Source organism: Ursus maritimus, unplaced genomic scaffold (genome assembly GCF_017311325.1).
Source record: "Ursus maritimus isolate PB19 unplaced genomic scaffold, ASM1731132v1 scaffold_16, whole genome shotgun sequence".
In the NCBI taxonomy this organism is placed as follows: domain Eukaryota; kingdom Metazoa; phylum Chordata; class Mammalia; order Carnivora; family Ursidae; genus Ursus; species Ursus maritimus.
This window is the reverse complement of record NW_024424008.1, coordinates 12,818,825-12,844,016: the sequence shown is the minus strand read 5'-3', so window position 1 is coordinate 12,844,016 and position 25,192 is coordinate 12,818,825. Positions and strand designations below refer to the sequence as shown.

General features: G+C 37.6%; 1 protein-coding gene across 3 annotated transcripts in view; it reads left to right on the top strand.

Annotated features, from left to right (window-relative positions):
• NARS2 (asparaginyl-tRNA synthetase 2, mitochondrial) overlaps positions 1-25,192 on the top strand; it is a 122,644-nt gene that overhangs the window by 80,953 nt on the left and 16,499 nt on the right. For 2 of the 3 annotated variants that reach the window (XM_040630910.1, XM_008707392.2), the window contains 5 exons: positions 6,171-6,303; positions 10,239-10,337; positions 10,447-10,484; positions 19,271-19,337; positions 21,096-21,233. In XM_040630910.1, the coding sequence (XP_040486844.1) occupies positions 6,171-6,303; positions 10,239-10,337; positions 10,447-10,484; positions 19,271-19,337; positions 21,096-21,233 (475 nt within the window). The remainder of the gene's footprint in view (positions 1-6,170; positions 6,304-10,238; positions 10,338-10,446; positions 10,485-19,270; positions 19,338-21,095; positions 21,234-25,192) is intronic. The other variant, XM_008707393.2, reaches the window with a different exon arrangement.

The following is a 25,192-nucleotide window of genomic DNA, read 5'->3' as shown; positions in this document are numbered from 1 at the left end:
TTGTGGCCTTTTACAAGAATCTTATTCTAAAACCTCATATCCAATCAATCAGTCCTCTGAAGAGCCCATCGTTGCCGGATTGATAAAGTATAATAATTATTTTAACTTGTTGGTATATCCTCTCTCACAACAGCCAAAAAATCAGGTGCTGCTGTGTTTACATAGAATAAGACTTAGGGTAATTTTTTCATGTGATAATACTTCAGTTTGTCAGGAAATAAAATATTTGCTAATTAGAGAGGTTCACCAGATCTAGTCCTTTTCAAAAATTTACTTTGCTGCCTACAGAGTAAAAACTAATATATGGGTAGTCACTTTTCAAAAAACTGATTCTGTATCTCTTAGTGCCTTCTGTGAAAAATTATTTCAGAGAATAGCAGAATTTTTTGCTTAGTAATTTATATTCTTTTTACCATCTTCCTCTTCTTACTCCTCTATCCTCACCCCCCATTCCAATGCTGTTTCAACGATGCAGTTTGAGGATCAGCATATTTTATAGAAAATGAGTTATTTGCTTATTTGACAAACAGTAATTATCTGGTGTGTGTTGAGCACTGGATTAAGACCGAGGATACTATAATGAACCAAAACATATATAAGGTCATGAAATCTACAGTCTAATGAAGGAGATGGATAGTCATTAAACAAAGGATCACATCTGTTTCTTTCTTTCTTTCTTTCTTTCTTTCATTCATTCATTCATTCATTTTAAAAGGTGCTGTGAGCAGTAGTACATGGTGTTATTAAAAATTTTTGAGCCTAATGGGAGGATTGACCTAAGAAGGTTAGAAGACTGAAGCCAAAGTGGGGCTAGGGAAAGTCGTGAGTTCCATTTGTGACAAGTGAAAGGATCAATCCAGTAGATAATACATGCTTCTGGAGCTTAGAGAAGAAATCTGGGCAGGAGATAGAAATGTGTGAATTGTGTGCCAATAGGTTGTTAATTGAAATTGTTGGCTGAGGTGAGATCATTTAGGGAGAACATACACAGTGAGAAAAGAAGAGGGCCTAGGGACTAAGTTTTGAGGAATTCTAGTGTTTATTATACAGAGTAGAATATAGAAGGAGACAGAGATGGACATCAAATAAATAGGAAAACTAGGAGAATACAGTGTTAAATGTTTCAAGAGGAGAGAATCTTCCAAGGAGAATCAGATAAAATCCAGACTCTCCTTATTACCATGGCTTTCAAGGGACGCCCTACATGATCCCTCCCCACCCACCTCTTTGACCTCTTACCATTCATATTGCTGCTGGCCTACTTTTATTCTCTAAACACGTAAGGTTCATTTCCTACCTCAGGACCTATGTGCTTAGTGTTCCCTTTTCTGGAATGTCCTTCCCCCAGTTCAGATTTTATCTCTTCAGAGAACAGTAGCCAACCCTCCACTCCTTTAGCAGGATTGTTGTCAGACTCTATCGATGTTTGAATCTCATTATACAGTTAAGATTATATTGTGTTTGGGCCTCACACTCAGTTCCAGATCGAATATTTAGGACATGTTAAAATTAATTTTTCAGAAATGTTTAGCAATGGTAGTAGAGAATAATTTTTAGATTTTAGAGTACATCCTCCCTAAGGCATCTTGACTTGAATTGTTGAAATGGTGAGAGCTATCTCTTATCCCCTTCCGCCAAGTGTATTGCAGGATGGTTAGAGGAATAGGGGAAAACTGAAAAGGAGATGCCTGTAGTCTGCTCTGTAGAAATAATGAATGACAGAAGTGTGACAGTATTGATAATCCAGTGGATTCAAAGCAAGAGTAAAACATATGATTATTTTCTGAAAGATGGGAACACCATTTGACAAAGATTGTTCCAAAAACTAGTTTAAAGCCGTGAGTTCACTTCAGTTCGATGAATGTTTACTGAACTGACCACAGAGAAGTGATAGGAAGTTGGGAGTGGGGGCCTTAGGAACAGTTGCTGATCGACCTGAGGCTGAGTAAGTTCTTCCCCAGCTGAAGAACAGTAATTCCTCTACTCTTTCAAAATATAAAGATTAGCTCTTGAATTTCAGGGCCAGAAAGAATAAATGGCCAAGCAATCAGTGACCGTTTTATAGTAATCCACTTGCCAATTTAGGGTTTCATAAAACCCTACAGAAGGAAGAAAATGACCATTGTAGAACTTTTGGTGGGGGGCGGTAACCTTATTTTTTATTTTTAAAAAGCCATTTTTGTAGTTAACTTGGTTGATGTGTATTAAATGTACTTTTGTTATCTTAAACATCTACTCCAAGCTCATGGACTTTCCTTTTATAGCTTGCCTTTCTCCATAATCTGGCACAAGAATGCTTTTTAGTGCTGAGTGTTTTCTTTTTCTGCTGGTCGCTTCTCACAGCAGTACTGGCCTTTCACCTGGTTCTGTATCTTAATTTAGAAGTAGCCTTGTTTTCAGATCTTATTTTAAGTGTTGGTTCATCCAAGCGTTGCTGCAAATGGCTTCATGTCTGTGGAAGACAGAAAAGAAGAAGTCAGCATAAATTAAAATGAGAACGATTTCACGTGGACCCAGAAACAAAATTGTTGCAAAGACAGTAGAGATTAATGCCAAGCTGCCCCCATCTCCCACTCATGTAAGAATCTGAAGGCCAGAAAGGCTAAATGACTTGCTCAAGGTTATAAAATATTGATGAAAATTTATCATTCTCATTATTTACATGAGGGCAATATACCCTAGTGAGCTGTAATTTTAATACATAAAACAAGCTATTCATAAGGAAGGTAAATATACCAAACTGTTTACCCTAACTATCTTTGAGAAGTCAGGGGGTGCATTACAAAGTTTTCTTCCTAATTCTCCAGGTTTGTCAGTGTTCGGTTATGAACATCAGTATTTTCGTATCATGATAAAGGCTGGGTCCACTAGAGTCACATCTGGATTTGAATCTGGCCTGTACCACTTCCTGGGCTGAGACTCTGTGACTTTGGGGAAAGCTTCTCAACCTCTCTGACCTTCCATGTCTTAGCCTGAAAAATAGAAGTAACAGTACATACTTCATTGAGTTAACTATAAAGGAGTTAACTTTGAGGTTCTTACAGCTAGTGCCTGGCCCACAAGGAACACTTCTAATGGAGCGACCATCGTTGCTACTACTGATGCTGTCCCTGCTTTTATCATAGGACACTGGACTGGCATAGGATGTCTTATCAAATGATTTAAATATTCATCTGCTTAAAGACTAGATGCTGAATTACACAGTTTTTTAACATACCTTCTGGTTCATTTTATCTTTCTGTTAATTCAAAGAAAGCAGCATGGTCATCAGATTTTACTTACCCTATTAGAATAATACTTAACTCTTGGATACCTCAATCAGAGACCGATCCTTATTATAATTAAAATAAAAATCTCTGACCCTCTTTATTGTTTTATACTAGAGAGCTTATCCAGCATTGCTAGGGAAAATTATTAACTGCTTTAAATTAAAAATCCCTTTGCTACTCAACTTTGAGCACCCTACATAGAATTACCATGTGAGAAGCAGATACCCTTGTGACTTGAATTTGTAATTCTTTTTGGAAACCACTGTTTTCTCTGCAACTGCTATTTTAATACAAATAATATATCTCTTTTGAACAGCAATTTCATTGGCTTTCCTTGTAGTTCAGGAAGATCACTGCCCATTTCTTGAAAGTCTCCCTCAGAGCCCCCAAAGTAAATTTTACCTATGCCCCCTAGTTTCTGGTTTTGACCAGGAAAATCTTGATAAAAATATCCTTTGTTGTTAGTGAACATTGGTATAAACAATTTTTTTGTGATTCAGTCCCAGAAAAAAATGTCATTTCATTTATGTAGCTATATTATTGCCTGCCTACCTACCTAGAGATTGCATAGTCCCAGATTGGAAATTCAGGGCCTTATAATTTTTTAATTTATTGTTTGGGACAGGACTGCATTGTTTGACCTATTTTAAGTACTAAGTAACAGCCACAGTAAAACATGTGAGTAGTTTTCTGTACATTATTTGTAATGTTACTGTTTATGAGGGTGCTGTACTTTTCCAGTTTACAACTGAGGAAGCCTGTCATCATCATTAGTACTCATTCATTCAGCATGAGCACCTGTTTTATCTTAGGCACTGGAGATGTAAGTATGAATAAAACATGATTCCTGCTCTGGAAAATTTCATAGTTTATTGGGGGAGAAAGACACAGATATATATAATTACATTTCAAAGCGATATGTTCTGTATAACGAATATATGAACAAAATGTCATAGTCATATAAAGGAGGGAACAGTAAATTTGGGGGTGTATGGTAAGGTTACAAAGAGAAAGTGGCATTTGAGCCAAGTCTTGAAGGATAGATGGGAATTTGCCATTTAGAGAGAGAGGAGCCAGGAATGGTCAGTAGAGGCAGGGAGCAGCCTACCAAAGGCCTAAACGCTCGCCCTGGCGAGCTATGTGAGGGGAGTGTCTTCAGTGTAGCTAGAGAAAAGGGTTTGTGAAGGAAAGTGAGTCAAAGTTAGGAGCTTGAATTTTATCTTTGAGCAGTAGGAAATCATGGAAGATTTTTTGAATTATGGTTGATATAATCAGGCTTGAGTTTGAAAACTCGTAACAGTTTAGGTCTGGAGAAAGAAAGACAAGTGGCAGACACCGGGTAAAAAGTGGTAGTCCTCCAAGCAAGACGCAAGGGTTTACACTAAGACCATATCTGTGTATATTTAAAAAAAAAAAAGGCTAGGAGTGTGTCTCTAGATTTGAGAGAATTTTCCTAGGTGTGAACAATATGATTTTGTGATCAATATGATATGGGAACTGTGGGCAGGGGGACATCTGGTTTGGGTGATGGGAGTCGAGTAACTGAAATGAATAAAACTGGGGAAAGTGAAAAATGAAAGGAAGGATTGTTCCTTGTTTTGTTCTTTGTCTGTTTTGGAAGCAGGCAAGGCTTTTCATTTTCCATAAGGTAGGGTCAGTGTTTTCAAGAACATTCTAGCAGACATGTCTGGATCTGAATCTTAGCAGAGAGGTTACCATAGTAATATTGTTGAGTTCTTACTGTTTATTTTTCCATTAAAAACTAAGGTTCTCAGAGGTTAACTGATTATGGTCTCAGGAAGGCGGCTGTAGAAGCAAACATAAATTCCTAAGCTTCTTACCAACCAGGCCTTAACTAAAATAGCTTTTTTGGGGGAAAAAAATCTCTTGATTTCCACTATAATTGTTTTACTGTTTCATTTCCCAGAGTGTCTTTACTTTAAAAAAGCAACAAAACAAAGCCCAACTGGTATATTATCCACAGTCTATTTTCTGCACTGTTTCTGATCATAATGTTATTTGACTGATGCCAGTCAAATGAAGAGCGCTCAGGATAATAGCTGAGGAGCCCCAAACCTCTTGTTTTGTTTTAGCAAAACCTTAAAATTCAGAGATTAGATGGTCCTCAGGAAATACTTATTATTTCACATATGTTTGATCTAATCCCAGTTGTTGCCCTCGTTCCAAATAAGGGAAATGAGAAGTGTTAAAGCACGAAGATGTAGTGTCCACTTTTCTGCAGGAATTGAAAAGTACGACTTTCCCCCACTATTTGGATTGTTGAGCTATAAGCTATTCTCTTGAACACCAGAGAATAAAGTAGACCGTTCTTCAAAATCCATCCTCACCCCCAAGTTTTAGGGGTCATTCAGTGTTCATTGAAACACTGGGGTGGTTGTGAAGGACTTGAGTAGGCTTTGAACAAGGCAAATCATCGTACACATCTGACACTCTTTTCACATATTTAAAAAAAATAATTAACATCCTTTAGCCACATGAAATTCTGGTTTTAACTGTTACTGTATAGATTCTCTGTGAAGCTCGTTGAGCTGTGGTATTTTTCCTTTACTTTGTTCTTGATTGCTGTGAAATGTAGTTGCCTGCTGTCTAAGGCAGCTGCAGTAGAGTGCACCCAGAAGTGGTTATAATTCTATATTTAGTAAGCCATAGGGTTTGTAAAGCATTTGCAAATTCCTTTGGGATAAAATGGTTTCTATAAATGTAACATTTTTAATGAAACTATTATTATCACCCATTAGAGAAATATAGCAGCTAATATGTACGGATTTGTGAAGAAGACAGAGGCACAAAACTTTTTTTCTTAAGAGTACATTGAGTATTTTAAATACTTAAAAGTAATCGTGTGAATCCTGTTTTTATACTTTTAATCTTGAATTGCAGAGCTTTTACTCAAGTGTTTACCTTTGGTCCAACATTCCGAGCAGAGAATTCTCAGAGCCGGAGACACCTGGCAGAGTTTTATATGGTAGAAGCAGAAATTTCTTTTGTTGAGAGTCTTCAAGACCTCATGCAGGTAGGTATACAAGTTTTAAAACAGTTTATAATAACAGCTTTCTGTGACATTAAAATGCTTCTGTATACATTTTCACCTTGGACATCTGTGCATTACAGGTGTTAATGGAGTGAAGAAGATGGGGAACTACTTAATTTGATAAACATCTACTGAATCCCTTTAAAGTACAAGAGTCAAACAGATTTAAGTTCATATCCCAGCTCTGCCATTAATTTTGTTTTGATGTTACCAAACCTTGGAGACCTTTGGTTTTCTCAACTATAGAATGAGAATAATAATAACTATTTTGTAAGGTTATCGGGAGGAGTAAATGAAATAATGGATGTATAATGTAAAGCATCTAGTATTGGCCTTAGCATATAGCAAGCTCACTAAATAATAGCTCTTGTTATTTGTTAACGCAAATAAATAAAACACCTTTATAGTTAGAGAAACATCTACATAGCTGTATTGGAAAGCATCTACAGGAACCATCAGAGCTCTGTTTCGGGGGCAAGAGTTAAGGCCAGAAGGATAGTCAAGAGTCAGATCTTGGAAGAAAGACTTTGTAAATCGCCATGTTAAGTAGATCAGAAGGTAAAAAAGAGAGTTCTCAGTTGGGAAAGGCCATGGTCAATTATAGTTTAGAAACATCACTCTAGAAACAATATAAAGAATGATTCAGAGGGGAATAAAAATGAGGGTGGGAGTCCTTTTAGGAGGCTATGACCATAATCCAGATAGAGCACATAAGCTCTGAAGTTGGATGGACCAGGAATTGATTTTTAGCTCCACACTTACTTACTATGCCCCCCTTAGACAAGTGACTTAATTTTCTGAGCCTCAGTATCCTCACCTATAAAATGAGAATAACAGTTCCCACTTTATAGGGTAGTTCAGAGGATTACACAGATTATATATATAAGGCACATAGAGTAGTTCATGGCACTTTGTGCCCAGACGTTATTGACTGTTACTATGAATTCTCTATCTAGTACCATTAGTACCTTAGTTTGGATTTGTAATCACAGGATGATAATTTTGACAATTTTAGTCACCTTTCACTTTTATTCATTTTATATTTTCCTACTTTTAATCCAGTAAATGACCCAATTCTGCTTAAAACATAAATACCACATATATCATCAAATAGAATGGACTTATTATTTTATTGTCCTGTCTTGGTTGGATTCCCTAGTAAACAAACTCTAAAGCAGAGGTTTGGTGACGGGGCGGGGTGGGGGGAAGGTTATTGGAGAATGCTCTAGAGAGCAACATCTGTGAGGAAAGGAAGAAAGCAGCATTGGGCAGAGGGAAAAGTTGAACTATAATGCATGTACAGAGGCCTTAGCTAAATCTTTGAGGAACTTCGGAGCTGGAACGGTCCTTCATAGTTGTCCCATAAAAAGGCAAGGGGGTGGTGTACCTTTGTTCTTCCTCCATCAAGCAGGTACCTGACATGGGCTAGCCTTGGGAAGAGGCATACTCTTGGGTAAGATAGCACTCTTGGCCTGGTCAGTTCCTGAAGAGGGACTCAGCTAGGAGCCATCAGCAATTAATATTCCCAGTGGATAAAGCTCTTGGTCCTGAAGGGGTGTTTTGACCATAAACTGTCCACACAGTATCCATTTGTTTACCACTTTAACATCTCCCACTGATTGTGGTAGATCAGTGTCCCCCGGGGGACATTGTTGGTTGTCCTTGGGCAGTGGATGGAGGAGAGGGGGCGGTGGTTGCTACTGGCATCCAGTGGGTAAAGGCTAGGGATGCTGTTCAACATGCTAACATACCCAGGTCCCTCCCCCTCAACAAAGACTTATCTGGCCAAAAATGATAGTAGTAACACTGTCAAGTAATTCTTTTCTAAAATGTAGGGATTTAGAATTTGAGCCTCACAAGGAGTCAGTAAGATTCCTTAAGCAGCTTTCGGTTCCAGCCCACCACCCAGTTCGGCATTACTCTCTCACTTAGGCAATGAGAGTATTAAAAGCCACAGAACCCACTGGGTGTTATATGCAACTAATCAATCATCGAACTTTACATCAAAAGCCAGGGATGTACTGTATGGTGACCAACATAATATAATAAAAAAACATTAAAAAAAATAATAATAAAAGCCACAGAACCACACCCTTTACCTCCCTGTTTCAGCCTTGACCCCATCTCTCCTGTCCCCACATAAATACCAGAGAAAAGTTCCAAAGACATAAATTATGTTAGAAATTATTAAACATTATAATTATATTTTTCTATACCGAATAATTCTTTAGTATTCCACTGAGTGGTACTCAGCATATACTGTTCAATGATTTTTAATTAATTGAAATACAAACTTTTTCTTAAAGACAGAAAAAAGGTATGCTCCCCCCAAAGTAATCTATTTCTCTTAATTTTCTCCCTTTTATAAATTACATTCTGTGAAAATTATCTTGACGAAAATACTAAGAATACTGTAACAAAGGAATCTTCCCCTCATAAGGTATAATAAACAAATATTACTATTTTAGTGCCATTGAGTCATATATATTTAAAAACATCTGAAGGTTATGCTAACCCTTCAGTTAAGTTTCTGTTTTCTTCAAATATATTTATAGAGCATAGTCTGAAAGTCAAGGTTAGAGAAGCCAATGATTTTCTTCTTCAAATGGAAATTTACTGCTCATATGAAAGACACCAGTTTAACATCCCCAGTGGTCAAAGTCTTCATCTTACAGAGAGGTGTGTTGTGCCCCCAACAGTGCGGGCTTAGTATCCAATCTGTTTCTGTTTGCTCCCCATATGTGTCAGTTTTTTTTAGTGATGGATGTGTATGACCCTTCATAAAGCATTCAGTTACTTAGTGATTTCTTTATCTCACTGCTCCCAGATCAAAGGTAATATAGCCTCAAGGTAAAAGATCTTTAGCCTCCTTTTGCTCTTCTTTCATCAAGTTATTCCTTACCCTTATACAAAATACATATGTAAATATAAAAATACAAAATATATAAAAAATAAATATATATACATATATTGTATGTACTATATATATTTACCAAGAACAACCAGATACATGTGTGTATATATGTATGTTTAGTAGATGCTTACGCCCCGCCCTGTGTCTCCAGCCTTGATAGGGTGCAGCAGGGATGCTGGAGAAGGAGGGAAGATCCTGCCTCTGGGGCAGCCTGTACTTACCGAGTGTGTCTCTCTTTCTGAGTCCAGCATTGGGAGGGCCTAATAGGATCTCATGGACTTCAAACCAAACATTTTAGTTTTGATTAGAAATATTTCCCATTCCAATCACTTTTTTCTTCTAACAAGTTTTTTCTGTGGGATGTGTATGGATACCCCTGGTGGAATGCATTCTTACAGACTGATTTGTGTTGTATCATGATTTGTGTTATTTTTACCGTATGCTTTAGCAAAGCAAAAATGCCCATATCTAGATGTAGCTCTATCTCATTGCTCCTCTAACTTTAAAGTCAGCCTTCATTTACCAGTAACTGAATGAAGCGCCTTTCAAAGTGTCTCATTCTTCGCAACAACTGTTTGTTTCCTTCTCTGAGCCAGACGCTAAAGCTAAGTTGTATACATGAATTATCTCATTTAATTATTACAACAATCCTGGAAGCTAGGTACTGTTACTGTTCTGATTCTACAGGTGAGTATGTTACAGTTCAGAGAGGCATTAGTCAGTTTTGGCTGTTTATTTGACATCCCACTTCTAGTATTGAAACTATTAACAAAAGATTCATACATTTTTCTTTCCTTTTTTTTATCCACTCTGGGAAGAAGTTGCACTGCCTCCCGTAACCAGTCTAGAAAACTGAACTAATTTGCTGTAGTATATTCGGGGATTAAGAGGCCTAAAGGGTTTATAGCTGCTAAAACCTGGAGAGCAGTCCTTACAGGACCCTAAATAGGTTTTTCATATGAAGTAGCTTACTTGTCAGGCAATTCTTTGTCATTTCTCTTAGGTTATGGAGGGACTTTTCAAGACTGCAACAACGATAGTTCTCTCAAACTGTCCTGAAGATGTTGACCTCTGTCACAAGTTCATAGCTCCTGGCCAAAAGGTAATTAGTTTTGTGAATAAAGTCCAATACATCTACTCTTTAAATGTGTTAATTACATATAATAAATATAATTACATTTAATAAATTTTTTTTCTCTTTTCTTACCAAGGACAGATTAGGACATATGCTAAAAAACAACTTTGTAATGTAAGTAGATATTATACTTTCTCTGAACTTTATTCATATTTTATCATACTATTTTTCACACTCTTAAATTTTTTTCTTTATATATCTGTTATCACAAGGAAGGCCCATGTTTTAAATATTTTTGTAGCTCTTATATCTGGTTCATAGTTGATAAATAATGTTTCATGAATAAATAAATGAATAAATCATAGCAAGATAAATGAACACAGTAATTATTAACTGAATTAATGCAATTCAAACTAATATTAACTTTAGTAATAAAAATTTGGCTCAATTAAAAAACTTTTATTTTGGGGTGCCTGGGTGGTTCAGTTGGTTAAGCATCTGACTGTTGGTTTCAACTCAGGTCATGATCTCAGGGTTGTGAGATCAAGCCCTGCGTTGGGTTCCAAGCTCAGTGCAGAGTCTGCTTGTCCCTCTCCTTCCCTCTCTACCCCTCCCCAACTCACACTGGCTCGAGCACTCTTTCTCTCTCTCTAATAAATAAATAAAATCTTTTTTAAAAATTTAAGTCCAGTATAATTAACATAGGGTGTTGTATTAGTTTCAGGTGTACAATGTAGTGATTCAGCAATGCTATCTATGTTATTCAGTGTTTATCACGATAAGTGTCCTCTTAATCCCCTCCACCTATTTCACCCATTCCCCCACTCACCTTCTCTCTGGTAACCATCTGTCTGTTCTCTGTAGTTAAGAGTCTGGTTTTGTTTTGGTTTGGTTTGGGGTTTTTGCTTGTCTATGTTTTCTTTATTTTTAAAATTCTACATATAAGTGAAATTGTGGGGTATTTGTCTTTCCCTGACTGACTTGTTTCACTTAGGGTAATACTCCCTAGTGAGTATAACCCTAAGTTATACTAGCTTCATCCATGTTGTTGCAAAAGGCAAGATTTCATTCTTTTTTATGGCTGAGTAATATTTCATTGTATATATGTACCACATCTTTACCCATTCATCTATCCATGGACACTTGGACTGCTTCCATAATTTGACTATTTTAAATAATGCTGCAATAAACATGGGGGTGCATGTATTTTTTCAAATGAGTGTTTTTGTTTTTTTGGGTAAATACCCAGTAGTAGAATTACTGGATCATATGGTAGTTCTATTTTTAACTTTTTTGGGAACCTCCATACTCTTCTCCACATAGCTCCACCAGTTTGCATTCCCACCAATAGTACACGAGGATTCCTTTTTCTCCACATCCTCACCAACACTTGTTTCTTGCATTGTTGATTTAACCCATTCTGACAGGTGTGAGGTGATATCTCATTGTAGTTTTGATTTGCATTTCCCTTGGTTATGTTGAGCATCTTTTCATGTGTCTGTTGGACATCTGGATGTCTTCTTTGGAGAAATGTCCGTTCGTGTCTTCTGCCCATTTTTAATTGGATTATTTGTTTTTTGAGCATTGAGTTGTATCAGTTCTCTAACCCTTTATTGGATATGTCATTTGCAAATATCTTCTCCCATTCAGTAGGTTATCTTTTAGTTTTGTTGATTGTTTCCTTTGCTGTGCAGAAGCTTTTTATTTTGGTGTTGTCCCAATAGTTTATTTTTGTTTTTGTTTCCCTTGCCTCAGAAGACATACCAAAAAATATGTTGTTGCAGCTGAGGTGAGAGAAATTACTGCCTGTGTTCTCTTCTAGGATTTTCATAGTTTTAGGTCTCATATTTAGGTTCTTAATCAATTTTGAATTTATTTTTGTGTATGGTGTAAGAATGTGATCCAGTTTCATTCTTTTGCATGTAGCTGTCTAGTTTTCCCAACACCATTTGTTGAAGACACTGTCTTTTTCCCAGCAGATATTCTTTCCTGCTTTGTCAAAGATTAATTGACTATACTATTGTGTGTTTATTTCTGGGTTCTCTTGTTCTGTTCCATTGATCTGTGTGTCTGTTTTTATGTCAATACTATACATTTTGATTACTACAGCTTTGTAATATGTCCTGAAATCTAGGATTGTGATACCTCCAGTTTTGTTCCTCTTTTTCAATATTGCTTTGGCTCTTTGGGATCTTTTGTAGGATTGTTTGTTCTAGTTCTGTGAAAAATGCTATTGGGACTTTAATGGGGATTACATTAAATCTGTAGATTGCTTTGGGTAGTATGGACATTTTAACAGTATTTGTTTTTCCAGTCCATGAGCATGGAATATCTTTTCATTTGTTTGTGTTATCTAAAAAACAAACTTGTAAAATATATACATGTAATGTCTGCCCATCAGTTTTTCTCTGTTTCAGTCTTCTTTTTATTCACCTTCAATTGCTCAAATCTGATAATATATTCTAAACTGGTTTTTTAGCCACTTTTTTTAAACCCAAAGATCTGTGTTTTAAGTGTAACACATACGTTATTCCTTCATTTCCACTACAATCCTATACCAGTAGTACTTGATATTAGACTGGTTATTTATTCCACTAAGCATACTAATCAGGCTGTTCCATTTTACAGTTTATTATAAAACAAACACATATTTGATATGGGGTGTGGCCCACTCACATTATGGAGGGTAATGTGCTTTACTCAGAGTCCACTGATTTAAATTTAATCTCATCCAGAAACACCTTCATAGAAACATCCTGAATGTTTGACCAAATATCTGGGTACCAGTCAAGTTGACACATAAAATTAACCGTAATGGGCCAGGGTGGTGGTAGTAGAGGTACAGAGAAGTTGTCCTATTCTAGATATATTTTAAAAATAAAAGAAACAGGATTTGCTGAAAATGGGAAAGAGGGAGAAGTCAAGTGTGACTGAAAGTCTTTTGTCTTATAGAGCTGTAAAAATGAAGTTGCCATTAACTGAAATTGGAAAAGCCATTAGAGTAGCAAAGGGTTTTGGGGGGAAGTGGGGATGGTATCAGGATCATCATCATCATCGTCACGTATCGTGTTAAGATTGAGATGCTTTTCAGACATCCAGTTTTAGATGTTGGGTAGGCAGTTGCAGTGTACCAACCTAGAGTTTACAGAAGAGTTCTGGACATTGCATATTAATAGAAGTAGTAAGTAAGCAGGGAAGGAAAGAATTAATTTGGGCGTCCTAAGGAATCAGTGCTGGTGACAGAAAACCAGGGAGAACATCTTGGGAGAAGTTATCCATATCCTATCTAGTGAATAAGATCTAAGATGGGGAAAAAATATCCACTATTTATTGAATATTTGCTATGTGCCAGACAGTGATAAACTTTACATACATACATGTAAAAAAAGAGTTCATTTTATCTTCACAACTCTATGAGTAGTTATTACTGCTCTTCTGTGGCTGAAGAATCAACTCAAAGAGAGTAAGCAAGTGAAAGGTGAAATGGAAATTCAAACTCACTTACCTGATTTCAGAGCTCATGCTTTCAACCACTACGCTTCGAAAGGGCACTAGAATTAATGCTAGGGTAGTCGTAGCTCTTCACTGTCCCTATGACCCTCACATATCATTTGTGCTTTGGAGTCCAGGTCTGTAAAATACTGAGGTTGGGAAATGACCTCATGGGCTGTGCCACATCAGTCATTGCCAGCATCATCACGTTCCACAGCGCAAATCTTAGGTGTGGTTTAAATGTATACCTGTGTTGATTTGTTTAGTGTTTGTCACCTCCATGTAGTCAGGGACTTGTTTATCTTGTTTACCGTTACACCCCCAGTGCTTAGTGCCTCTAACAGGAACTCAGTCAATATTTATTGAATAACTGAATGAATGAGTAAATGACATTTGAGTAGCCATGGGAGTGAGAGTATTTTCCTTTTGGCTAGGTCCTCTCCCTGAGGTTTCCTGTTAACTCCTATCACTGTTTACTTATCACTGGGCACTGAGTGTAGTGAGCTATGACTTAGAGGACCTGGATTCTAATTCTGGCTGTACTTCTTATCGGCTGTTAATGAATGTGGTAGTACTTTTCAACAAATATTTATTGACTATTTACTATGAGTTAGGCACTGTGCTAGTCATTGATGATCCATGATAGAGACATGGATTGGTCCTTTTACGGAATTTAAAATCTAGAGGAAAAGATGAACAGTTCACTGTTTGAATGAATGATTATTTAATTACAACTGTGAACTTGATTAATAGTAAATCTTTAACCTTTCTGAACTTGAGTTTCCTCATCTATAAAATTATAACTTGTCTGTCATATTGTTGAAACGATCAAATGGCTATACTGCTTAAGCAGTGTGCCAGACTACATAACTTAACACTGCTGCTATAAAACATCTAAAAATGATTGTTAAAAATTATAAAAATCCTTTTAAATACATTGTTGAGTTCACTAGAAAGTAAGAGAAGTTCCAGCAGCTACAAATGAAGAGGGAACTGAGGACCAGAGGGGGATGCATAAATGGCATGGTTCCTCAAGGTGGAGGGTACGGTAGATGGCGGGGGTGGGGCAGTGCGGGTGGGGGAGTTGCCAGTCTTTGAAACCAGAGATTTTAATAGCCATAAGAGGACATAAAGGAGACCTAAGCATGATTACTTAGAATCAAGATACTCCCCGAAGTACACATATGCACACACATGCACGCACGCACAGAAGATAGCATGTGACTTGTATTCCTTTGCATAGATTTCATTGTATTCTTGACTACTTAGTATGATTGTTTCATATGAAAATAAATTATGTAAAGGACTTGTATAATAATTGAATTTAGCCTTTACCAAGCAGAAATAGAATTCAATTATTTTTATGTCTCCCTTATGGCATTAAGGTTTTTAAAATATAGAGTACTTACCTTCTTTTGCTCTTCATTTATCTGCAAATTTGAGTCAAAGAATGCTAATAATTTTAGCTTAGCAGTTTTTTTTTTTTTTAAGATTTTATTTATTTATTCGACAGAGATAGAGACAACCAGCGAGAGAGGGAACACAAGCAGGGGGAGTGGGAGAGGAAGAAGCAGGCTCATAGCGGGAGAGCCTGATGTGGAGCTCGATCCCAGATCGCCGGGATCACGCCCTGAGCCGAAGGCAGACGCTTAACCACTGTGCCACCCAGGCGCCCCTAGCTTAGCAGTTTTAACCAACAGCTTCAGAACAATTTTCTTAAACCATAAAAAATTTAAATATGAAGGTAGTTTGATCTTGCTTCATGCAGTATCACTATGTCTCTTCCTCCTTTCCTCAAAGTACTTTAGAAATAGCTCCTGGAAAGAAGAGATATTATTCTCTGCACGTATAAAAAAAAAAATTAGGATAAAGAGTTGATAAAGGCCATTAAGGATATCCAGTATCAGAACTATAATTTGAGCTGAAAAGCTCTGTCTCAATTTAAGATGGAGGAGTAGGGCAGAAAATCCAGGATAACAACAGATACACAGAAAGTCAGTTTTTAAAATAATGTAGCAGTAACCTATCAATGGCACAAAATCCCTGTGCTTCCCACGTTGACTGCTCTTCTATTTCTCAGGATAATGAGTAGATCATATCAAGTAATTGATGGAATAGAACAATAGAATGTCTAAGCAGAGAAGAACTTTAGACAGTATAGTCTAATCTCCTTATTTTACAAATACAAATAATTTTTTGATGGTTGTATAAAACATTACAAAAATTTATAAAATGCTTTCATTAAGGTGAAGTGATTTACATAGTAGCCAGTAAGGGGGTAGAGTCAGAGGGAGAGCTCAGGGCCCATTGTCTTTGCTTTGATTGAGCATATTAAACTTCCAAGTGTGTTAGGCATTATCTTTGTAGTCAAAAGCTTAGGCTTTGGAGTCGGCACATCAGGTTTACTACTTACTTACGTCAGTGATTTGGGGCAAGTTACTGTCCCCTCTGTAAAATTTTACCATCTGTAAAATGTGTTTAAAAATGATTACTACCAGGGGCACCTGGGTGGTGCAGTCCTTAAGCGTCTGCCTTCGGCTCAGGGCGTGGGGATCGAGTCCCGCATCGGGCTCCTCCTCTGGGAGCCTGCTTCTTCCTTTCCCACTCCCCCTGCTTGTGTTCCCTCTCTCGCTGGCTGTCTCTGTCACATAAATAAATAAAATCTTTTAAAAAAAAATGATTACTACCAACACCACTATCATTTTTGCCTTAGATATTGTTACTTAATACTAGATTTTAATTTGAATAAAATTTTCATCTTGGAAAAACATCACTCAAAACATACTTTGGAGGCTTTATTTGTGCTATATACACAACTCCTTCCAATTAGTTATTATAGGTATGAATTTAATTTTTCCTTCATAGAATAAGTTTGTGTTTGGTAACTTATTTTTTTACTTTAAAGTCCTTCAGAAAGTTGGTAGATTTGGGGGTTTTGTTTTGTTTTGGGGTTTGGGGGGTTAGGGGGAGCTTTTTGGATGTTTTATTGTAGATTTTTGTTTTTAATCATGCAAAGGACTGTTGGAGTGGTGCCTGGGTGACTCAGTCGGTTAAGCATCTGCCTTCCCAGGATCCTGGGATCCATCAAGTTGGGCTACCTGCTCAGCAGGAAGTCTGCTTCTCCCTTTCTCTCTGCACCTCCCCTTCCCTACTCATGCTCTCTCTTGCTCTAATAAATAAATAAAATCTTTTTAAAAAATGTTCAAAGTGCTGTTGCAAAGGGCATAGGGAAACTGACATTTTTGCATACTACCAGTGGGCATAAATCGGTATAACACTGTAAAAGGGAAGCAGTATCTTTGGCAGTATCAAAATATCTAAAAACCATAAATGTAAATACACTGTGATCCAACAATTCTGTTTTTTCCATATGCAAAATTAATATATAAGAATTATTTATAATAGATGTATATAGTCATGATTTATAATAGCAACAGCTAAATTATCCATCAATAAAATAGAGCTACCCTACAACCCAGCAATTGCACTACTGGGTATTTACCCCAAAGATACAAATGTAGTAATCTGGAGGGGCACCTGCACCCCAGTGTTTATAGCAGCAGTGTCCACAATAGCCAAACTATGGTAAAAGCACAGATGTCCATCGACAGATGAATGGATAAAGAAGGTGTGGTGTGTACACACACACACACACAATGGAATATTACTCAGCCTTCAAAAAAATCTTGCCATTTGCAACAACGTGGATGGAACTAGAGGGTATTATGCTAAGTGAAATAAGTCAATCAGAGAAAGACAATTATCATATGATCTCACTGATATGTGGAATTTGAGAAACAAGACAGAGGATCATAGGGGAACAGAGGAAAAAATGAAACAAGATGAAACCAGAGACGGAGACAAACCATAAGAGATTCTTAATCTCAGGAAACATACCGACGGTTGCTGGAGTGGAGGGGGGTGGGAGGGATGGGGTGGCTGGGTGATAAACATTGGGGAAGGGTATGTATTGTGGTGAGCACTATGTATTGTGTAAGACTGATGAATCACAGACCTGTACCCCTGAAACAAATAATACATTATATGTTAATAATAAAAATTTTTAAAAAAATATCCATCAATAGATGAGTGGGTAAACTAATTAGGATACCACAAAATGGAACATTATATAATAGTTCAAAAAATGAAGCAGCTCTTTCTTTATGTACTGATATGGAAAGATCTGCAAGGTGTATTATTAAGTCAAAAAAGATGGAAAAGGGTGTATATAGCATGTATATGGTGGCTGCCATCTATTAAACAAAGGAGATTGTCTATTAATATTTGCTTATAGGTGTAATATTTGCTTATCCTCTGGAAGGATACACAAAAATCCAATGACGATAATTGCATGTGAGGACAGGAGCTACGTGGCTATGGGACAGGGTGGAAGGGAGATGTACGCTCTTTTATACATCTTAATTTTTTTTTCTATGTTCATGTATTACCTATTCAGTTAAATTGAAACAAATGCTTGGTTTGGCTTGCTTTAAACATGAGAGTTTCTTACTGAGGTAGCCAGTGATATTTTTCCTGAACAGTCTTACCATGCTTAGCGTATGTTACAAAGCCCTGACCATGGCCTGAAAGAATCCATGAGATCTGACCTCTGACAATCTTTCTTACCTAATTTCCTGGCATTCTTCCTCTTGTTCAGTATGCTACAGGCACATTGACTTTCTTGTTCCTGGAATGAGCCAAACTGTTCCTTCACTTCAGGCCTCTGTACTTACTGTTCCTTTTGCCTGAAATACTTACCCTCGGATATTTATATGGTTCATTTCCTTGCTTCAGATGTCCCCAACTCAGTGAGTCCTTTCTTGACCATCTTATCTAAAATATCACCCCCAAACACCCTCTGTGTTCTTACCTTGCTTTATTTTTCTTATAGCACCAGTGGTTTCCGGCATTATGTTCTTTCCGTTTACTTGTCTATCTTACCCCCACCAATCCCCCTCACTCACACACACAAATATCACTTCCATAAAGGCTTTGTTTTTATTTACTGTCTCTCCAGTGCCTAGGATAGTGCCTGGCACTTAGTAGGTGCTCAGTAAATGTATATTGAATGAATGAATGATGACTGTATGGAAAAACTTTTGCTCTTTCAGCCTCAATATTTCACACCTTTTATTAGGGCATTGGCATAACATGAATTCAGAGAAAATCTTTACTTGCTTAAGTGACTGGTTCTTCTGTATACACTGCAAGTAGATCAGGAATGGGATTACTGGATGGCCACTTCTCTTCATACTGATCAGACTCTCATGCGATTAGATCAGCCTTAATTCCTGATTACTCAGTGATGATATATTTATAATCATTCCTGATTACTCAATAATCATTTAATACTCATTTGTGATCTCAAAGATTGTGTGGGAATAGACCTTTTGTAGTTTTTCAGATGGACTAATTAGCAACATACCATTGTATTGACCTTTCTCTGCTTTTACCCTGTTTCTTCCCAGCATTTCTTATACTGAAGCAATAGAGATCTTAAAGCAGTCATCGCAGAACTTCACCTTCACCCCAGAGGTAGTATTTATATTTATATTTACATTTATATTTATATTTTATACACTCTTGTCCTCATCACATTTCATCAAGAATCCTGGGGCACCTAGCTGGCTCATTCAGTAGACCATGCAACTCTTGATCTCAGGGTTGTGAGTTCAAGCCCCAAGTTGGGCGTAGAGCTTACTTTAACAAGAAAAAGAAAAAGAAAAAAGAAAAAGAATCCTTTCAACTAATCTTATTTCTCTGGGGCACTTGGGTGACTCAGTCGGTTAAGCGTCTGACTCTTGGTTTTGGCTCAAGCCATGATCTCAGCATCCTGAGATCGAGCCCAGCATCAGGCTCTGCGCTCAGCGTGGAGTCTGCGTATCCCTCTCTCTCTGCTCCTCCCCCACACGCGCTTTCTCTCTCTCTCTCTGGATTAAATAAATAAAATCTTTAAAAATAAATAAATAATCTTATTTCTCTTATTAGCACTGTTTAGTATTTGCCCATTTTTAGATTGGCTTTTTTTGATGTTTGCTTAGCCTTGTTAAAATATTTAGAATAAATAATAACTTTGAAGTAGAATCATACCATTTTTAACAGTAGTGGCTAAAGGATTATAAAGAAGTTTCCCAAGTTTAGGAAGATGAAAATCCTTGGAAAGAATGGTAATATGTCCAAAGAGGCCACATGATTTATCAGTGGTCATGCACATATTAGAGGCAAGTCTCCTCATTCCTATGCCAGGGCTTTTTTCCTATAATTAAGATATTGGCAGACAAATACAAATAATATAATGTTAGGAATGTACTGTAATAACTTTGTCTCCAAACTATTCCATATACCAGTCCTATCCCCAGTTAAGTCAGATCCTCTTATGAGGTATAATAGTTGTGCTTGTTGTATTTGTAGTTAGTTCTTTTGTTTATATAATTTGTTTTTAAAGGTTTTATTTATTTATTTGACAGAGAGAGAGAATGCCAGTGAGAGAGGGAACACAAGCAGGGGGAGTGGGAAGGAAGAAGCAGGCTCCCAGCGGAGCAGGGAGTCCAATGCGGGGCTCGATCCCAGGATCCTGGGATCACAGCATGAGTCGAAGGCAGACGCTTAACGACTGAGCCACTCAGGTGCCCCTATATAATTTTTTATTTAATATTTGTCTCCTACCCTGGAAGCTTCATGAAGTCAGGAATTCTCTTTTTCATACCACTATGTTCAGTATCTAGCGTGGTACTGGGATTTAATAGGCACATTAGTATTTGTTGAATAAATAGATGAACAGTGTTATTAAATATTCATCAGAGCATCTGATATCTGAATTGACTCTTTTATTAAAAAACAATTCAGTGAGAGAAGCCATCTAGCCAGAGACAGACTCAATATTAAGAATATTATCTTTCATCATTTAATTTCCTGCAACCTCGGAACAGTAGCCATAGAAGAAGCTCTAGGCAATATTAATAAAAACTATGATTTTGAAGTCAGTTTTTACACACTGTGGGAAGGGTACTTTGTTTTCCTGCAGATGCTATTCGTCTGCTAAGTGCTGCTCCCCAAGGTGGGGGACAGAAAGCATAGTGTTTATCTCCTCGTTTCAGCTTTCATCTTTCCAGGCCTTCGGATGTTCTCGTAACACACCTCTCTGGCTTAGTTATCTGTGTAGCCTCAGCAGACAGCTCCACACATCACTGATCCTCAGAGGAAGCCTTGGAGCTGATACAGGTTATTTTCAGGGACTGCATTGTGTATTTCAGCTCTGTCTTCTCCTTTGATAATTTCTTTTTCTCCTTACAGTGGGGTGTTGATCTGTACACTGAACATGAAAAGTACCTGGTGAAGCACTGTGGCAACATACCAGTCTTTGTCATTAATTATCCATTAGCACTCAAGCCTTTCTACATGAGGGATAATGAAGATGGCCCTCAGCACACAGTAAGAAAAATCATTAAGAAAATCGGGGTTGGTCATCTCAGAGTCTGGGTTTTTCCCTTAATTTAATTTCATTTATCATTTGGCATATTTTTAAAAATTATATCCATCACACTTTACATCTCTTAAAATGATAAAATTTCTCAAAGACACCTCTGAAAAAGTGTTCCTAAATAGAAGATCCCAATGTTCTATAAACATACTTGTTATTTCTATCGCAGGATGTCCTTCTTAGTTTAGCAGATGCAAATGTAAATGTGTTTTGTTTTCTTCTGTTTTTTAAGTACTTGGGAGGAAGTGGCCCAGAAAACTGTTTAGCAGTGCCAGGTCTGCTGTCAACTGAAATACTGATAAGGAGACGGAGGGACCAGGGGATGCTGGGCAAGAAAGGAAAGCAGCGGCATGGTCAGGCAGAGGAAGAGCTAGCTCGCAGAGCAGGAGGCTCAGAGTACTTTGGTTTGGTTGCCACATAGAGATTGGGAGGGGAGAGGATGGAGGGACTGAGAGGTCTAGCCGGATTCCTGTCCCTTCTTGCTGACTGTCTTGTCTCTGTCTCTCTCTCTCTCTGCTTTCTTTTCCCTGTCTCACACTCTGTCCTTTTTCCACCCTTAATTTTGATTGCTTTCTTATTCTTCGAGTTTACTTTTTCCTTTTTTCTTCTTTTGTCTCTTCTTCCCTCTCTAACAAAATTAGCAGTAATATAAAATAATGTATTTGACCCTTTAAATACTTACTGAATAGTTATATACTTAATATCATTAACTGTAAAAGTCTGTGAGACAAATATGTTATGTTTATCTCACAAAAGGTCCAAAAACTAAACTTTGCTCTCTGATGCTTTTCACTTGTCTCTAGGTAAATACCAGTAGAAAAATGTAGATCAGGGCCCACCGGTAAATAAAATGCCTCCATCTTAGGTATACAAGGTTACCTCTTTTCTCTATATATTATAGTATTACTAAAATGGTATTATCCATCAATTAGTAGATTCTTGTTAGGCAAGCACTACCATCTCATCTCTAAGTCCCGGAACAACCTTGCCAAGAAACTTACTATTTCTCCCATCTTACAGATGAGAAGCTAGGGTTCAGGGACACTGATTGCTCTTTCCCAAGCCTTCATTAGGTGATGAATGACAGAGTTAGTGACCAGACGTGACTCCCTCTGGTTCTGAAGTCTGTGTTTTTCTGCCTCAAAGCCATAAATATAAAATTACATTGATTTGATGCATCCCAATCTTTCACACAGTGTTATCCAAAACCAGTGAGCAGCACAGTTGATTTATGACTCTTATTTTCTCTTTTCCCTACCAACCTTCTGGTATAATTGATTATGAAAAAGGAATTGGCCCATAGGTTGGCAGCAAAAAATAGGAGAGACTAAGGGCATAGATTCTCTGATCCTAAATAATTCAGTATTGAGCCTACATCACAAAACAGGACTGCATCCATATCTCTTGACTTTTTTTATCACTCCATCCCATCCCTTTTGCACCTCCCCAGCCCCCCACCACCACACACACTTACACACCATGTAGTCTTTGCATGCCTAACATTCAGCACTTCTCAATCATTTGGTTTTGCACTTCTTAAATACTGTACTTAAAGCTCTCCTTTCTATTCTCATAATGTTGTATGGTGACAGATGGTGACTACACTTATTGTGGTGAGCCTTGAGTAGTGTACAGAATTGTTGAGTCACAGGGCATCTGGGTGGCTCAGTCAGTTAAGCAGCTGCCTTCAGCTCAGGTCATGATCCTGGGGTCCTGGGATCGAGCCCCACATCAGGCTCCCCACACAGCAGGGAGTCTGCTTCTCTCTCTCCCTCTGCCTGCCACTCTGCCTGCTTGTGCTCTCTCACTGTCTCTGACAAATGAATAAATAAAGTCTTCAAAAAAAAATTGTTGAGTCACTGTGTTGTACACCTGAAATTAATAAGACATTTTATGTCAACTATGGTAGTTCAAAAATTAGTTTAAAAATTTTTTAATTAAAAACTTTGCCTCTCTGTAGACTTTCCTTGGTTACCCAGTCACCTTGAGTCTTCCTTTTCTGGTTTTCTATAGCATTTAAAGAATTAGTAAAACTGGTAGCATTGTATCTGTTTTTTGTACTCTGTAGGTTTTGCTTTCTCAAATGAAATTCTTAGCTTCTTCAGGATGGGAATGAGATTTCTATAGCTACCGTGGCTTCTGTTGCTCATTCCTCATTCCCTCTGATGTGACTTCCACCCCTGTCATCGTAACATGAAGCACCTCTTTCTAGGGTCAGTAATAATTGTCATGTTATTAAATCCAACAGACTTGATATGTACTTCACCTCTCAGCATTACTCAGCACTATTCGTGACTTTCTTATTCTGAAAACTATCCCCTGGCTCCTGTGATATCGTGTTCTCCTCTGTTCTCAGGGGTTATTCTTTCTCAGTCTCCTATATAGGTTCATCCTCTTCAACTAATCCAGTAGGTGTTGGGATTCCTCAAGGCTCCATCATAGGTCTTTTCTCTCTCTCGGGTGATTTCATGGGTATTCACAGCTCACTATTTATTTTCAGACAACTCAGACAGTCACATCTCTAATCCTTACTTCTGCTCAGAGCTCTTATTGCCATTTATATATATATATATATATATATATATAAATATCTATCTATCTCAAAGGTATCTCAGCATAATCTAAAACAGAACCCATCCATGATTTCTACTCTTCTCCCCTCCTCCCACCAAATTGGATCTTCTTTCAATGTTCCCTGTCCATCTAAGTGTGCAAGCCATATACTAGACTCATCTTTGAAATCTTCCTCACTCCCCATATCCAAGCTGTTACTAAGTAGTCATTTTTATACTTTTAAATAAATCTCAAATCCACCTACTTCTCTGCATTTCCACTTTCACCTTTTTAGATTAAGATACCATCATCTCTTGCCTGGATTATTCCAGTAGCTTCCTGACTGGTCCTCCTGTGTCTGCTCTTGTCTCCTCTGAGTCCGTTCTCCCCACTTCAGTAAGCTTTTAGAGAATGTAGATCTGTTTGTGTTATCTCCCCTCTTAAAACCATTCAGTGGCTTTCCACTGCTTTTAGTATCCAAGTCAGAATCCTTTCTTTGGCGTCTAGGCTGCTGCTGATGTACTGTGCTGCTCCCCTTTGCCATCTCTGCTCATGCATATCACCCTCCCATGTCTTCAGACGTGCACTGCTTTCTCTCACCACGGTATCTTTGGACATTGTGTTCCTTCGGTCTAGAGCAGTCTTCTTCACCTAAGTAATTTTACTGTTTCTCCAAATCTCTACTCACTCATCATCTCCCCAGGGAAACCTTCGGTGACCCTCTAGACTGAATCAGAGACCCCTGTTAGACACTAAAACACTACCGTGTTAAATTTCAGACCCAGAGCTACTCACTCATAATTCATCATAATCCTTAACACAGTTGTAATTTTACATTTTTTATGACTATTTAATTAATGACTCTCCTCTTTGCCACAGGACTTGAGGATCTCCTTTTCACTCATCATGGTATCTATAGTGCCTAGAATAATGCCTGGAATACAGCAGGCACCTAATATCTATTTGGTGATAAATAGGGGATTGGATGATGGGTGAATCAAACCCAACACAGTTGACATACAATGGACAAGTAGTGAGTGAGTGACTTAATTTGCTAAGGAGTTTCTGGGAAGTAAAGAACAGCTTTTACTCTAAATTTTTTGAGTGATGGTAACATAGTATAAAGGAAAGTCCAGTGGCTTTAGAATCAGACACTCTCGGGTTCAAGTCCCAGGTCTGTGTGTTATAGACCATGTGATCTTAAATAAACCACCTAATTTCTTTGAGTCTTAGTTTCCCAATCCATAAAAATAAGATGATAATCTTACTCCAGAGTTGTGATAACTTAATTAGACAATATATGAAAAAATATAGCAGTGTTTGGGGTGATGGGTAGTCGATAAGCTTAAAGCCCTCT